General features: G+C 43.1%; 1 protein-coding gene across 4 annotated transcripts in view; it reads left to right on the forward strand.

The window, feature by feature from the left end:
- Window positions 1–519: 519 nt before the first annotated feature.
- Window positions 520–16130, forward strand: part of zcchc2 (zinc finger, CCHC domain containing 2) — a 35739-nt gene continuing 20128 nt past the window's right edge. For 2 of the 4 annotated variants that reach the window (XM_066716506.1, XM_066716481.1), the window contains exons 1-3: window positions 520–1381; window positions 9097–9211; window positions 9621–9697. In XM_066716506.1, coding sequence (XP_066572603.1) covers window positions 650–1381; window positions 9097–9211; window positions 9621–9697 — 924 coding nt within the window. In that variant the 5' untranslated portion in view covers window positions 520–649. The remainder of the gene's footprint in view (window positions 1382–9096; window positions 9212–9620; window positions 9698–16130) is intronic. The other 2 variants (XM_066716498.1, XM_066716489.1) reach the window with 2 other exon arrangements.

The following is a 16130-nucleotide window of genomic DNA, read 5'->3' on the forward strand; positions in this document are numbered from 1 at the left end:
AAAGCTGTAGGATTATATTATAGTGTATAACAAGCACAGAAATAAACCTGAACTCTTAGATTTAAGGTCCCTGTGTGATATTCTGTGTCTCGCATTGCTTAAACCCCAGGTACCGGGTTATAGAGTGGGGAGAAAAATACATCTCCTTTAAAGGTCAGGCGAGGCCACTTTAATCTGTACATCCAGTCTTGCGTTTCCCCTGATCAGTGGCCATGTTGCATGAAAGCACTGGCAGGTAGATTCAGCAGCACACCAGACATACTGGAATCAGACATGCCCACACATACAGCCTGTGCATGACACATCTTTTACTGCTGCAGTCTCCAAGTGCCCAGTTACCTCGCTTATATAGTTGTAAATGAAGCAGGGGGACAACGTCGGGATGATTTGGACAGACAGGTCATTATGTTGCAGACAGAAGTTGGCACACTTCTGCCTGTGAACCGGCCTGAGCTGCGCTTTAGGACCCAGCGCGGCGGGGGCGGGGCCTCTGTGATTGACAGCTCGTCGGGACGCAGACAGGGATCGACGGAGCCCGAGCGCCGAGTGTCGCCGCGCCTGTTCCCGCAGCACAGAGCCCGCCGCCCGGCACAAGCGATGCCCGCGCTGCCCTGATCGCCGCTCCACTGCCCTTCCCGCGGAGCTGATAATGCTGAAGATGAAGCTGCCCATGAGAGCGGCGGAGGAAGGCGGAGACGACACGGCCGAGGACGAGCAGCCACAACCCGACCGCCACCCCCTCTTCCCCGGCTCGGACTGCCTGAGCAAGGAGGCGGTGTTCGAGTGGTTCGGCCTGTGCCTGAGCCCGGCCGAGCGCGTCGAGCTGATGTGCGGGCTGCTGCACATGTGCCAGCCGCTGGAGCTGCGCTTTCTGGGCTCCTGCCTGGAGGACCTGGCGCGGAAGGACTTCCACATCCTCCGGGACTCCGAGATCAGGGCGAACAGCCCGGCCGAGCTGGAGCTGCTGACGGACGTCGCCGACCCGGTGGTGCGGTCCAAGCTGCTGGTGTGCCTGTCGCTCCTGGGCTCGGAGAACAGGGAAGCCGCGGGGAGGCTCTTCGCCATCCTGAGGCGGGTGGACGCAGCCCTGTACTTCAAAAACTGCGGCTTCCCCGTCTCCGCGTACCCGGACCCCCGGCCCCTCCAAGTCCACCCTCCGTGTGAGGACGCAGAGGAGGCGGGCAGAGCGGGGCCGGGTTGCGGGCCGCCGTCGGAGGCAGGGGCCGGTCCTCTGGAGCAGCTGGCGCTGCTGTTCACCATGGCCTCCCTGCACCCGGCCTTCCCCTTCCACCAGAGAGAGACGGTCCGGGTCCAGCTGGAGAAAGTGGAGCCGGCGATCCAGGACGAGAGGCGGCGGTACCGACACGCCAGCAGCGCCCTGGTAATAATACTGTTCACAGGCATGAGCGATCATGTGTCAGATATGTGCCAGCTGTCATGTGTGTTGTATGTATCATGCACGGACATGCGACCTCGGGTGTCAGTGAGACATGCATGAGTCCTGCAGATCGCATTAAACGCGTCTGTTATTAGTGGCTCAGTCACTCCACTTAATTTAGTTGTAATGCCAGTTGAGAGGACCCCTGGGCGCCTGCGCAGGCCTGCATTCCCGGCTCAGACGCCGTTCACAGGGACGGGGACAGGCTGCCGGGTCGGGGGTCGTGTGTGGATGTGGCTGAGGAGCAGCTCTAGTGATGTATTGGCATATCTGGTGGATCGGAGAAGTTACAGATGAAACATAAGGTTTGAATTTCGGTATGTTGTAATGACATGCTCTCCGGCAGCACGGGTGCGGGGTGCGGGGTGCGGGGCTGTGGGAGCCGGTTCAGGGCGCACTGGAGGCGCTGCAGCGCTGGGTGGCCCGGCCTCGCTGCCCTTTGATTGACAGCTGGGCAGGGAAAGCGGGCGCTGTGACGTGTAATGTGTGCGCCGCCGCCGGGGGCCAGTGCTGCTCGGGGTCCGGGCGTGGGCGGCTGGGCCGGGGTGGGCCGCCTGTCTGACCGGCTCGGAAGATGTGGCTTTTCTGTGCGACTGTGAAATGGTTGGACGGCTTCACCCTTTTCCCCCCTATATGCTGAAAATGTGTAATTTGCTCCGGAAAGTGAAAGTCAGGAAACGGAAAGCAGGAGTCTGTCTGTGTCCGGCTCGGAAAAGATGAGCGTCAAGAGCTGGTTAATGCACGGAGCGTTTTAAACGGCTAAAACAGTTTTTCTCTCTTTAATATTATGATTTCTTAATAAATTCAGTTCATACTTGTGTGCAATGCATCTTTTTGGCCTTCTACAACACTAATAAAAGCAGTATATTAATCTGCGTCGTATTCACAATCAATTGAAGCATAATATTTATACAAGCTGCTTTTACATTATTTTCACAGAAAGCTGATTTTTAATGCTTTTTCATACACTGTTGAATCTCATCATCCAGACATCTGTAGACTTAATGATGCATATGAAATGAGTGTGATCAGATGGTATTTATGATCACTATTTGCATCTTTGGTAAAAAATAATTACTAAAAAACAGGTTGGATGGTTTACTTAATAACTTTATGCCACTCCCATTGCTTAGTTTCCCTTCTGTCACCATATTTGAATTCTGAGTTTCTTGCGCTTTATGTATTTTGGGCTACCATATTTGTGTTATGTTTTTAAATAATGTTGCTTTCCAATCTAATGAACAAACGTCCCCCCCACAAAATAAAATAATTAATGCAAATTCTTGTGCCTAAAGGACTATTCAGCTTGGTATGATGCTAATGTGCTTCCCTTTCATACTTCCTGGCAATTAGCTTTGCAAAGTGTTTTATAAACAAATATGTGAGCAAAAATAGCACCAGAGAGAAGTCTCTGACATCAACCAAGGAAGAGTTAACTTGCTGAGGCAAGGATAAGATCAGGTCAATACAGAATGACGCACTAGTGCCACTGGGAATTATTTTTATTTCCATAGGTCACCTATATTGTATCAGTGAGAAGAAGGGAACAAATTCTGGCCTTAAATGTATTGAAGTCTTTTGAAAGTATCGCATTAAATAAGATAACTCCCTTTAATTGCCCATGCAGTGGCAGAAGGCAGTTGTCCATAGCTGGTTTTACTTGCACCGTTTTTGTCAATCAGTACGGATTTGTTTTTAATTATCTCGCCGGGTTTTGCCGAGGCTTGTATCCTGTTGATTACATAGTGCTCAGATCGGTGTGATGACAGACATATCTTTTGTTTTGCTGTGGTTGTTCTGCTGTTCCTGTGGCAGAGTGGCACATTTTACTTTGTTCGTTCTCATTGATTTAAAGTTGGTCTGTTCAGACCTCGAGTTAGACAGTGTGTAAGGGAAGGGGAATGCCCTCAGGAACGTCAGGATGTGGTTTGAAGCAGATTTGATTCAGATGATCAACTTTTTAATAGTGGAAATTTCCACGTCAAGGGCCTGTTATCAACAATGCTCCTTAGTTCTTAATGGTTTATGTGAATCTTAGTTATACAAGTTGACTAATGATCTGTGAAAATTCAAAGGTGAAATCCAAATTCAGCCTGTATCAAGACAGTTCCTATAGTAACTTCAAAAAATAAATAAATAAACAGATGAACACCAAAACTGAGTGTTCGCAGAGTAGTGAAAAGGTAATTTACTCCCAGATTACGCATGGTTGGAGATTACTGCTCTTCCCACTCTTGGCAAAACCCTATTGAAGAATTGGAGGGCAGGGCGTTCTGCTGTAATTAGGTCTAATTGGCAGTCTTCTCAATAGGTCTCCAGGTCCTTTCCTTCACAGTACTGACAAGATACTACAATAAGCTCTGCACTCAGTTTTTCTCTTCATCCGCTCTTAAATCAGCACCAAATATATTTTGGTTTATTTTCCATTGCTGAAATACTAGCGCATTAGCCGTATCAAAGCTGTCAGAATTATTAAATTGTACTTTAGCAGGTGCTTTACATAAACAAGCCAAATGCTGTGCTGCGCTGAATGGAGTGCATTGTGGGATGTCACTTTGTGATTATATTTCACAGTATCAATTCTGTAAACTAAAAATTACATTAACAACAGTAGGAACTAAATTAATTACAATTCGTCCCTAATTAGACTGCATGGTTGCTTAGTTTAAATCAAGCATACACTTGTTTTACAAAATAATAAGAAAAAAATGGTGCAGGGAAGTTGGGTCGCAAAATACGTATGTTCTTTGTTGCTACCAGGGAATAATCTTCTCCCTGCCCTAATGTCTGCTCTTAGTCCCAGTGAGCCTGACTCAAGGAGGGCTGACATACATTTGGATGTGACTCATGCAGGCAGGAGGAGGTGTCCGTAGTGAGAGGTGCCGAGGGGGGAGTGAAGTGGGAGGATTGCTTAAATGCCAACTTAAGCTGACTGTGGCATTCTGTCGCTTAAAAGCATTTAATAATGCACAAGCATTTTAAAGAAACATCATAAGTATAAGAATATATGAATGTCTAATATATATAATTATCCTTTCAAAACATAGGGGCAGAATGTTACTTCTTGCTTCTGAAGTGGGCCTATAAAGTGAAGCCATACACTACCAGTCAGAAGTTTTAGAACGCCTCAATTTGTCCAGTTTTTATTTAAATGTATGCAGTTTAATGTCTCAATGTACTCTGAAATTAAAGTATAGAACAAAATAAACAATTGGAGATACAATGAAATCATGGAATTTAACCCCTTAAGCTGACAAACCCCTCTGGTCCCTTAAAAGGCACCAAATCTGTGAGCTTCTCTTTAATCCCATGTGTGCTCTTCACTGTTGTGTTGTTTGCCAAGTGTTTGGTCTCCTATGAAAGCAGAGACTCTCAGCTTTCTAACGAAGTGAAGCATTCTCTAATGTGAACAATTCTCTGTGTTTGATAGAATATCAAATAATACTTGATTGATCGTTAGGTTGTTCTGAACAAAACAAGCCTATTTGCAAGAAAACCGATCAAAACTGAGTGATCTCAGTGACCCCCCTCCCCCACAAGCAGACTGCGCGTTTACTCCCTGGGCTCTGAATGATGGCGGCGACACGGAAACTGTAAATCGGATGTGTTTGAGAATGAAACGCGCTGGTAGCCAAGAGAATAAGCTTTCAAACGATGTGTGCATTGTAGGAATACAGCGTCACTTCTATGCACAGGAGCTGCGTGTAACACTGCCAAATAATGCTTTAGAGGGTGTAGTAACACAGTATATAACTCTGAAATGTACATTATTTTTCAGTTTTTGGTAACCTAAACTTTTTTTTTTAACCTCTGGCAGTTTACTGCTTACCTTTGTACCATTTCAGGTAATTCACTGGACTTGAACTGCTTACATTTCAATAAAAACGGGAAACATGGAGGTGTTCTAAAACTTGTGACTGGTAGTGTATGTCTGTATCCTTTCAGAACAAATGGGGAGAATGTTCTTCTTGATTCTCAAGTGGGCCTATTAAGTGAAGCCATATATTGCAGTATTGTCTGGACTTCGGGCCTATATTATGATAAAACACTGACGTTGTGACTCGATTTTGTTTACTCTTAAACAAGGATTTTAGATTTGGTTCTTTGTTCGTATGGAATGGATTTGTATGGTTTATATAGTTGCAGGATTTTATTCATTTAAATGCATTGCCTCTTAAAGCATTTGGCATGTAATGCATAGCAGTTAGGCTGCAGCTTAATTCTAGTGAGATGGTATTCTTTAAGATGAGGATTTCAAAACCTTTGGATAAAAAAAATCTTACAGTCATTTCTTAAAGTCACAGGATGATGCATGTTTGCTGTAGGGTCAATAACAAGACGCACAGCAAAACAGTAGAAGATCTATTGTTAGTCTATAGCAGTATATAGGTCATTTATTTCTTCTTTCTAATACTGTCTCTCACAGTGCTTTGGAATTTGACCCATTTTCTGCGGATCTTTGCTGAAAACACTCTGAAGAAACATGTTTTGTTGTAATACTACCTTCTCTCAGAGACCCTTTTACCATTTGGTGTAATTGTTGAAACTAGGAAATTCTCAATTTACACTCAATGATAACTTAAGTTAGAAAGGTGAAGCCGTTTAAGCTTTTCTAATCTCACATCACGTCTGATTGACGTTTAAAGCCGCAGAAGAAACAGACTTTTTTGAAGTCAAAATGATACAGATTTATTTATTCATTCAAAGCATTATTTTATTTGAGCGTGTATTTCTTGTGTAAGAGAGTACATCACAGAACCGGAGCTTCAGTCCGAGTTTGGGTGGGATCTGTGCTGCTCAGTGGGTGCGTTTACACTGAAGGTCCCCTGAACCGGTTTTGCTCCGAGCTGCCCACAGAAACGGTTAATTTAAAGTCCTTCACAGTGGTCTGCACTGGAGCTCTGCATGAGTGAGCATCGTCTTCTGAGCTGGAGGCGTTCAACTGATATAGAAATGGTGGTGGGTACTCTAATGGTAGTGATAAATCATCCTCCCCCAGTCAGGGTTTTGGTATTAAGAGAAAACCAGAAAGGTGGATATTCCACATATTGTGTGTGTGTGTGTGTGTGTAGGATACTCTATACAGAATCGTAGCTGTAAAAGCTGCAGTGAGTGGTGGAGAAACTCTGAAGCGCTCTACAAGACGCCAAGGCCTGGGTCTGCATCCGTCTGTTGTGAAGATGATTGGCAAGCCTTTAAAAATTTGAATAAATAGCCTCTGGATGCAGATGGCTGATGCCAAAAGGTCTAGCATATAATACGCAGAGCCAGAATATATCGTCCCCAGTGTACTTTTATGCGCATCTATTTTTAAGCTCTCTGTAATTATCAGGTCTGTCAGAGAGAGTGATAATGTATATTGTTGATGCACTGGGGTTCCTAACTGGGTGCAGCCACATTCTTACATAGACGGGATGTTTCGAAGGGTCTCCTGCTTAGTTCACTCCGACAACATGCACTATTTATACTTAATTAATTAACATGAGAAACATGGAGTTATCTTCAGAAGGAAAGCATTGCCTCATGTTGAATTATCCCCTCAATCGCTTAGTCACCACAATTTAGGCCGACCATTGTGTTTTGTATTGTTTCTGATTGGTAGAAACGTACATTACCAATTTACATCTTTATAAAACTCCAGATGTGTGGTAGCAATTTATTTTACGATTTTAAACTTCACATTTGAATTGACCACATTGTGTACGTCTGTGGGCAACTAGAATTTGAGTAGGGCACAGCCAACTGTAACCTAAGGAAACTGTTTTATTTTCCCGAGAAATGTATCAAATGCAGCCACCATCGTTTATTGTGATTCAAGACACACAGAGACACACAGACACATACACACACACACACACACACACACACACACACAGCAGTTGCTCCAATTATAACATGTTCTTTAAAAACAGGTGTGGCAAGCAATGAGTATTAATGTCTGCTTCAGTGTGAGAATCCAGCTTTAGGACCAATAATCTAATCAGAGCAACATATTCTGTATTTGATAGCTCAACAGTATTATTTTGACCTCCCATTGTAGTCTATGGAAGTATATTAAAGCGCAACATTTTAACCAGAGCCTTGATGGGCAAGGCAATGTTATATAAAAACGCTGCAGTTGTTAAAACGTTGCACTTTTGTTTGCAATCTTTTTAACAATAAAACAAGAAACCCTGCATCCATCAAGAAAGTGTTCAAATGTATCGAATGGTAGAAACTAAAACAGTAGTGTTGTGCAGCAGGGACCAGAAGCTCGCACTGAATACACTGGACATTACAAAATTGAACTATTGACAGAATACATTGAATTTTCCTTGTTGAGCATTCATATTCTCAGTTCACGTTTTTCATCTCTGTGCTGATGTTGTGTATAATGCAGTATGTGTGTGTTTTTATTTTCAGTTCATGGTGTTTGGGGATCTGATTATTAGGGGGAATAATTGTAGTTCCCTGTGTTGGAAGTTAACTCCACACCAGGGCACCACGATTATGGGAGCAACTTTCCTGCCATAGACAGATAATTCAGAGCGAGAGAAAACCGTGCTGCTCCTTAAAAAGCTACTCTGAGAATAAAACCTTTCCTCTTCTGTGCTGTTGAGAAACGTCTGTGATAAAAATCTGCCGGCCTTTCTTGCTGGGTTACCTGTTACCGAGCTCCAGACAAGGTCACTCTTGCATGTCGCTGGAAACTTCACCTGAACTCTGTGTCGAGTGCCGACACCTCTATTTACACCAGCTAACGCTCGCTTTGATATCCTTTACAGTGTATCGGACATTGTCTAAATTTGCTAGCTGTGGAGGGTTAATAATTAAATGTCAGGAGCCCAGGCATAAAGATTCGTCCTCTTCCAGTCCCTTATCTACCAGGACTAAACAACTACCGCATGACAAAGAAAAGCAGATATTGTATTCAGAGATATTGTATTCAAAGGTATAGGCCTATGTGTATTTGGTAAACTCGTTAACATTATTGATGATATAGTCACAGTTCGTGCCATTCAGAAGCATGCAGTCTTGTGTGTGCTCTCGGAGGCTGAATGAATGCCTTTAGAAAATAAATTAGACTGGGGTTGTAGTCGGTTACAGCTCCCATCAAGCAAACTGGCATTATCGATGTGATTCACAAAGCACAATCCTTCATGAGCAATTGTCAACACGTATGGTTTTAATTGACTGCAGACCTTGTGATACATTGACAGAGTGAAAAAGCTGGTTTCAGATGTGGAATGTGCTTCAGTTTGCCTGAAGTGTCCCATTGTATCCGAGTTCCTCTGGGTCTGTGGGTCTTTTAAAGTATTCTCATCAGGAGAAAACGGCACATTTTAGTCGAGCCACCCCCCCAATGGTTATTGCTCTATACTTTGTCGTGCAAATCCTGAATGTAGATGCACCCTCCATGCATACAGGGATAATTTATTTCCCTTTGGCGAAAATGTGTTTTACATCAACCTCTGATTTTGATTTTCCAGGATATAACAGTTGAAACTTGGTTTTCATCTTCATATCAAAGACACCTTTGGAGTGATTTCTCTGACACTGTAGTTTTAGGATCATACTGCCTGGCACAGGAATTCTCTGAGCTTTTTCCTTTTGAGCATCACAATAATCCTGTTTATATTTACCTTTGCTTCTTGTGTGTTTTTGTCTTTCCCCCGCAGCAGAACAAAGTGCAAAAAAATGATTACCTCTGTCCCAGCACTGAGAACAGCCTGTTTGAGAGGGACCAGTCACCCCATGGGAACCAGCCTGTATCCAGGAAGGCGCAGAAAGAGGGTAAATCTAGAGATACTGCTTTCAATATGTAGCACCACGGGCTCAGCTTTGAAACCCAGTGCCTCACAGGATGAATAGGCTAACAATATTCATGTGCAACAGAATTGCAGCCACTACAATGCAATTTCCTGAAGAGTAACATAGTTTCTAAACATATATACAAAGACCAATACGTATATTCTGATATGTGACATAAGAAAATTATTTCCTTTTTAAGTGAAAAGTGAAAAGTCCAATGCTTACTTTTGAAACTTTAGGATTTTGTTAAGGAATTAAACCATACATAATAAAGAAAAAGTGTTGTGTATTTGAAAAAGAGGTTACATTAGCCTCTGTGTTTGTGCTTTCTAGAGGCCTGTTGATTTGCATTAGTTTTGTTTAACAAATTGTTGCTTTGTGTGTTACGCAGCAGTGCACATAGAGAAGATTGTGCTGAAGGGGGTGTCGAGGTGTAGGACGGACCGATACCTTGAGTACACGTTTGAGGTGAGTCCGCCCTGATGGGAACCCGTAAAGATAATCTCGAATCATCCCTTTCTTGTTTCTGTGGGATATGAAATCAAAGTGCTTCATAGTCAGATTTGGGTGCACAATTTACATAATGGGAATAAAAACTACCTCTACTCACCAAAACAAGACGACGACAACAACTGCATTGCTTTGCGTTGGGCCTGTTGAAGAATGTTTGTATTAAGTAGGGCAATCAAATGCAGCAGCTCTTCAGATTTTTTTATTTAATTTAAAATATATATATTGGTGAGTAAAGCATGTGACCTTTGTAGTAAACATCCGGTAGTGCCCTGGCTGTCAGCCTTGTGGACGGACGCCTGGGCAGAGCGACGGTGGCACTTGGCCAGAAGGAAAGCAAGTTGCACAACGCGGTCTCGGTCGCAGCTGGAAGCAAGACATCAGCAATGGCCAGAGCGCTTCAGAGCAGGAGACGTTGGTGTGTTTTCTGTGCTCATCATACTGAGCAGAAAGCCTCGACATGCTCCTTGTGCCATAGAAAATGCTCCAACACAAAACTGTCAGTTGTTGGTAGTGTTCTTCCCTACGAAAGCTTGTGTGTTGCTGGAGAAATGGTCAACTGTTTCAAATGCCAAATAACTTAATAATAACTTGACCTGTGTTACCAGAGACGCCTCTATAATGAAAGTATCACACTATATAAGCCATTGGTGTTTAGATTTGCAGTCTTTCTTATTCTAGCTAATGAATAATCTCTCCGTAGCCAATGAAGCGTTCTCACTTTTTTTTTTTATCAGTCTTTCCTCCAGTCAGCTCCAAGGCTAATCAATCCCCTTGGCGCATGAGCAGTCAGTCTCAGCCCAGAGGAACAGATGAGCCTGTTTCTGTAACACCCTGGAGATACTGTGGTGTCTGTTGTTGTGTCAGATGTACAGACATGCTGGCTGTGTTTGTGTGGTGTATTCCTCTGGAAGAGAGTAGAAAGATCTGGTACGAAGCTGAGGGTTTTGAGGAGGGTGTGCTGTCTGCGTTGAGAGGCCACTCTGTGCTTCATTCTCCTTTGGTTCGTCTCTTCCAAGAGCAGGACGAGTCTGGGACCTGGTTCCTGGTTTTAAAGGCCACAAAGGAATTCTAGAACCAGAGTTCATGATCACTGGAAAGGCGGATCGGCACACATCTGAGCATTGAGTTTGTTAGTTTAGATGTTGGTTAACTGTGGTGTCATTGTGGAGGTTGATTAAAGAGCTTTTCGAATGCCTTCAGGGGACTGGATCTGAATTGTGGATTCAAAGATCTGTCACTGAAAATGTGCGTCTTCTCAGATGTCGTCAGGGTGCAACTCTGTGCTGTACAAATAATGTGCAGGATCTGTGTCATTTTTAGGTTTGCTTTGGTGTGTACTCCTCAGTCATCTTCCCCGAGGGTTTGTGCGTGGCAGCTGGCCATGCTGAAGACTTCCTCTCCAACTCCAGCAAATTGATTCAATATTTCAGCAAAGCAGAAAGAAGTGCTAGTTATTGTACCCTGACCTTGTTTTTGCCTTGAAAACGACTTGTTTTGTAACTCGTTTACATGGCATCATGTTGGTTCTGACAGCAGCCCCTGATGGTAATGCGTTGGGAGAACACGACTCCTTTAATGTTTTAGTTCTGTTTGATTGTTTGGCTGCCAAAGTACATTTTTATTGACAAGTGTACACAGCCAGATGCAGCACCACTCCAGTTATAAATAAACCTCTGTATCTTAATGTAAATATCAGGGCGTTTACACGAACATGGGAATTTCTCCGAAACCAGTTTCCAGAAAGCATTTTCTATATGAAGGCATGTAAGAGTTTTTCCACAAAACAAATGTGGAATGTGATTTATCCAAAATATCCACTTACAAATTGATGGCAATATTCCTGTAGTTATTGATATTATGCAACATGATGTTAAGACGGTTAAGGTTGGTTTGGTTTTGCATGTGAACATACTTTAATTGAATAATGGTGACAGATTAAATGTTTAGCCAAAGCATTATTTTATTATCTATAAATAATAATGTCAACAGTGAGATGGGATAAATATTAAAAAAACAGGATCAGCTGTTACAGTAAATAAACCGATTGCACAATGTGAGGAGTTTCAAATACGCATGGTATGATACTGGCGGGTGGAATGCAGTATTAGACTTGGGATGTTTATTTTGTCTTATTACCAAAACAAATCAGGCCTTGGTTTTTGTGGAGTCTGTCTTACACCATCCTCCTTACTGTGTGTTTTTCTTTTTAATGACTTGTTTTATGCTAAGTTGAATGTATAATCCATGACTCTTAATTATTCAAATGATGTTTTCTGAGTCCTGTGGGGAGACGGTTGTTTCTTTTTTTTTTTTTTCCAGCGACAACACAAATCTTAACCGAGTGTGAATGACAGATTTGCCTTGATTGTGTTAATCCATTATGACACAAAGTCTGGCTCACACTCTGAAACTGAAAACGATACGAACAAAAATAAATGGGTGAAAATGCAATGCACAAATAGAAGATCGCTGTCAACAATGTACATAAATATGATGCTTGTAGTCTCGCAGCGGTCTGTGCTGGACTTTTTCAAGCTTTCATTAATGTGAATTAGCAAACAATACCCTGAACGATGACCCAGTACACATACAGGAACCATATTATTACTGCTACTACTACTACTACAATTATTATAAATCCACTGAAGAGTAAGACTCATAGTTCAACGCAGCAGAGTTTGTGTCTCTTGAAGATGATTGGATCTGATGTTCCACAGCTGAAGCTGGGTTTGTTTGTGTACTCTCCATTATATAAAAGTCAATGTGTGCAGCCTGTACACAACGCCGTGTGGGGAATTCTGTTGCCTTTTCTGGATTGACAGGAACGATAACACCTCTAATAGTGTTTGGCTGTGTATTGTATACTGGAATTTACGTTATTACCAGGGGTGTGGATAGTTCAGAAAACATTCTCTCTGTCACGAATGCATAGAAACTTATTGAAAAAAAAGATGCACCATTGTTTCTTTACTAGCTGGGATTAGTTTAAATATAGGGGGTGTATGTGTGTGTAAAATAACAAAGTCAAGCTAAATGAGTTGGTGGTTTCTTGCAAGCTTTTTAGGAATGTTAGTAGAAAACAAAACCACAAAAAACAACGACGACAATCCATAAACATACAGCAATAACAATGCCTCGCTTGTGCGAAGTCCACCTCAGCCCCCGTAACTAATAAAGGTCTTGGGTTACAGCGTGTTGACAGAGACCGAAGCACCTGGGCTTGCGTTGCCTCTTTGGGAGGAAAGTGTAACCGATAGCGGTGCCAGGATGTTTTCCAGTTCTGCTAGGGAGACTTAAGCTGTTGCTCAGAGTACAGTATGGCCCTCCTCCAAGCCTTAGAATAAATCGAACCATTCATATAAATCAACCGGTGCCTGCAGCTGCAATATGGGGATGTCGGATCGTCCCTGCAGCTGCAATGTAATTTACTCCTCCCTTCCAGCCAAGTTGGGTTGCTGTGTGATGCACCTCTGACAGAGTGTAGTGGAGGCGCGCACACACTGAGAGTGTGTCACATGAGCACTTTTCTATTCCTGGAGTATAACCTTGAGGGAAGTGAATTCTTTCGTTTCTCCCTTTTAAGAAAAATGTGTTTGTGTCCAGAGTTGCCCCCGTCCCCACCGAAATGCGGTTATCTTTATTCTACAAACGTATAGTCTACATTTCAAGATTTATAATGGCTAAGAAAGATGGATATGTGGTTCAGATTTGTTTATTTAACAATTAAAGGTCAGTAGATCTTAATGAGATGTGATATCGCCCGCAAATTATTGAGCAGACCTCAACCGTCGTGCAAACATGATGAATGAGTTCCTTTGACAATCTGCTCCTGGTAAATGTCTCTTTCACGGGGAACTGTGTAGCTGTATTGGTGGCACAGAGTCCTGCTGGCAGTGGGTGTTGTGTGGGCGTATGAGTGTCCCATTGGGCGATTGTCACCCCTTTCAGGGACGAACGCGGAGTTGTCGCCCCGTGGAAGTTGCCAGGGAAGCTCTCATTAACAGAAACTTCATTCAGGCCGAGAAGCTCGACCAGGAAGAGTGAACTGAATACCATGGCGGCATTCAGCTCTGTTTCCTGGCCCGGCAGGGTGGTTGTTAACCAGTCAGCCATATAATGGGCCGGGGCAACGGCAAGCTATGATTGTGGGATTTCACAGGCATCTCTGCGTGCCGTTATCGATGAACTAGTTTCTGGGGCACAACTTAATCTGCAAATGTGAAATGCATATATGCGTGTGTGTGTGTGTGTATACCCACGGCCTTTCTTAGGCTTAGCTTTCTGGAATTAAAGCGCCTGGTTGATGCTGAAAAGAAGATTATCCTTCTTTTATTTACAGTGGTGACCCCCCCCACCCCACCCCCCTGCTGAACAACGTCATGGGATGAAAATGAGTTTTAAAGAGGACAGCGATTATCCGCTACGTGCCACCTGACACTCTGGCCTTTTTCAATTTGTAAAGCCTGAGTCGACAATAGAAAGAGGAAGCTGTTTTTATACTCTTCACAGCCTCTCCCATAAGCTCCTGTTGAGGGTCTCTGTTAAGTTAGTGATCTGTCAGAATCGTTTATATTTATATATTTATATTTATGTTTATATTCTGTGTTTGGTAAAGTTTCTTAATCTCTTGGGATTGTTGTCCAAAAGCCTGTGCTTATTTACATGACACACACTGGACACTAAACATTACGTGGCCTAGGAATTGATTAGAAATATTTTTTGTAATTGTAATTCATAATATCTTGGTTTGCTTTACACTACAAGTAGGCCTATATTCCTAACCCCATGAATTCCACAGCAAATATTCAATTATTTATTAAGTCTTGTGTTAAAGAACCAGTTCACCAGAAACACTCAGTACATCTATCTTTGCAGTGTAAGATGCTTTAATTCACACTCTTATTACCACTTACAAATGTATTACATTAAATGAGATCTAGAACTCTGTTTACTTTAGAATCCGGGTATTGACACGCAGTTTATAAGCGTAATTGAGCACTACGGGTCTGGAAAGCTTTTCCATGTATAGGCAGTTTCTGAATAATGTACAGCATTAAGTAAACACTGTTGAGAGGGAGCTCTGGAAAAGTTTGACCTGTGACTGTACACCATCAGCTTTCAGATGCAGTCTGTAGTCTCCCCATCTCAGAGAGGGGGAGGATGTCATTCCTGATTCGAACCGAAGCCTCCATACCCCCCAGTAACAGAAAGAAAATAGTGTTTTTGTGTCGGGTGCGTGTTCCCTTGCAGGGGCTGCGTTTGTTTTTTTTGTGAGACGGAGAAACTCCTGCCAAAGGATGTTCTGCAGTGACCTTCCTGAAAGGGATGGGTGAGCGAGTGAGGAATGCAGTCGCTGCTGGAACGCCATTGTGCCCCGGCCGTGAGAGCCGATGGGAACTGACAGCCCACTCATCTCAGCTGGGCGTGGAAGCCTTACACATTGGCGTACTGCGGATACAGTATGTGGCATGTGAAAACACAATGCGACTACTTATCGTCTCATTTAGTCATTTCTCTCACAATCCAGTGCACATCATCTGCCGATAGACTTTAGACACAGAGGATCCCCGTTTTGTTTTTAATCTGAATATTCTGAAACGAAATACAAATGTTAAAACTGTCCTTTCTTTGTGTCCGTTTTCTCACTTGATAATGGACCATCCTTCTCACTGTGTTTGCTGTGGCATGTTTTGTTTGGCCAGGGAAAAACAACAAAACATAAATACTACACTATTCAGACTCCCTCACTGATGTGGAGTAATGTTAGGTTTGTGTCCCTAAAAAAAAAAACACCATTCCCACTTTAAGATTTAATTTTTAGGTTTCAGAGCAAAAAACGCACTAGCGAACTCTTTGGGATGTTTGTAAAGATACCAAGAATCTGCTGCTGGACAAAACCTGGCAATGCTTCGTGGCCTCCTAACTGTGGGGTCACAGATTAGATTAAACAAATCCCCCTTTTCCTTTTTTGTTCTTCGTCCACACAACAGCGCCGCACCACTTCCCTTGTGGCTGTAAACATGGTAACAGCCTGTTTTCCACAACGTTATGCAGTCAAGGCCTGGGACTGAAACCCCCCAAAGTGCATTTCTGTTCCCACCGCTGTCCACTGAAGGAAACAAAAAAAGGTGAAACATGACATCTCGGTTGTTTTAAATTGCGCTGGAAGATTCATGGCTTAGTAGAAGTGGGTTTAACGTGACTCGTCGTATATCCTTCCTGGTAACTGGACAGTTGTGTAACTGGAGCTAAGCAATCCAGATTTAGCCTTTCTAACGCAATTTGAGTCTTTGAATACTGGTTATTATCATGTTATTACTGTTATTTAACCTTTTATGATTTTATTAGTATGGAAGATAAACATGACGAAGTGACTGCAAATAAATAT

Source organism: Amia ocellicauda, chromosome 2, assembly GCF_036373705.1.
Source record: "Amia ocellicauda isolate fAmiCal2 chromosome 2, fAmiCal2.hap1, whole genome shotgun sequence".
Classification (NCBI taxonomy): domain Eukaryota; kingdom Metazoa; phylum Chordata; class Actinopteri; order Amiiformes; family Amiidae; genus Amia; species Amia ocellicauda.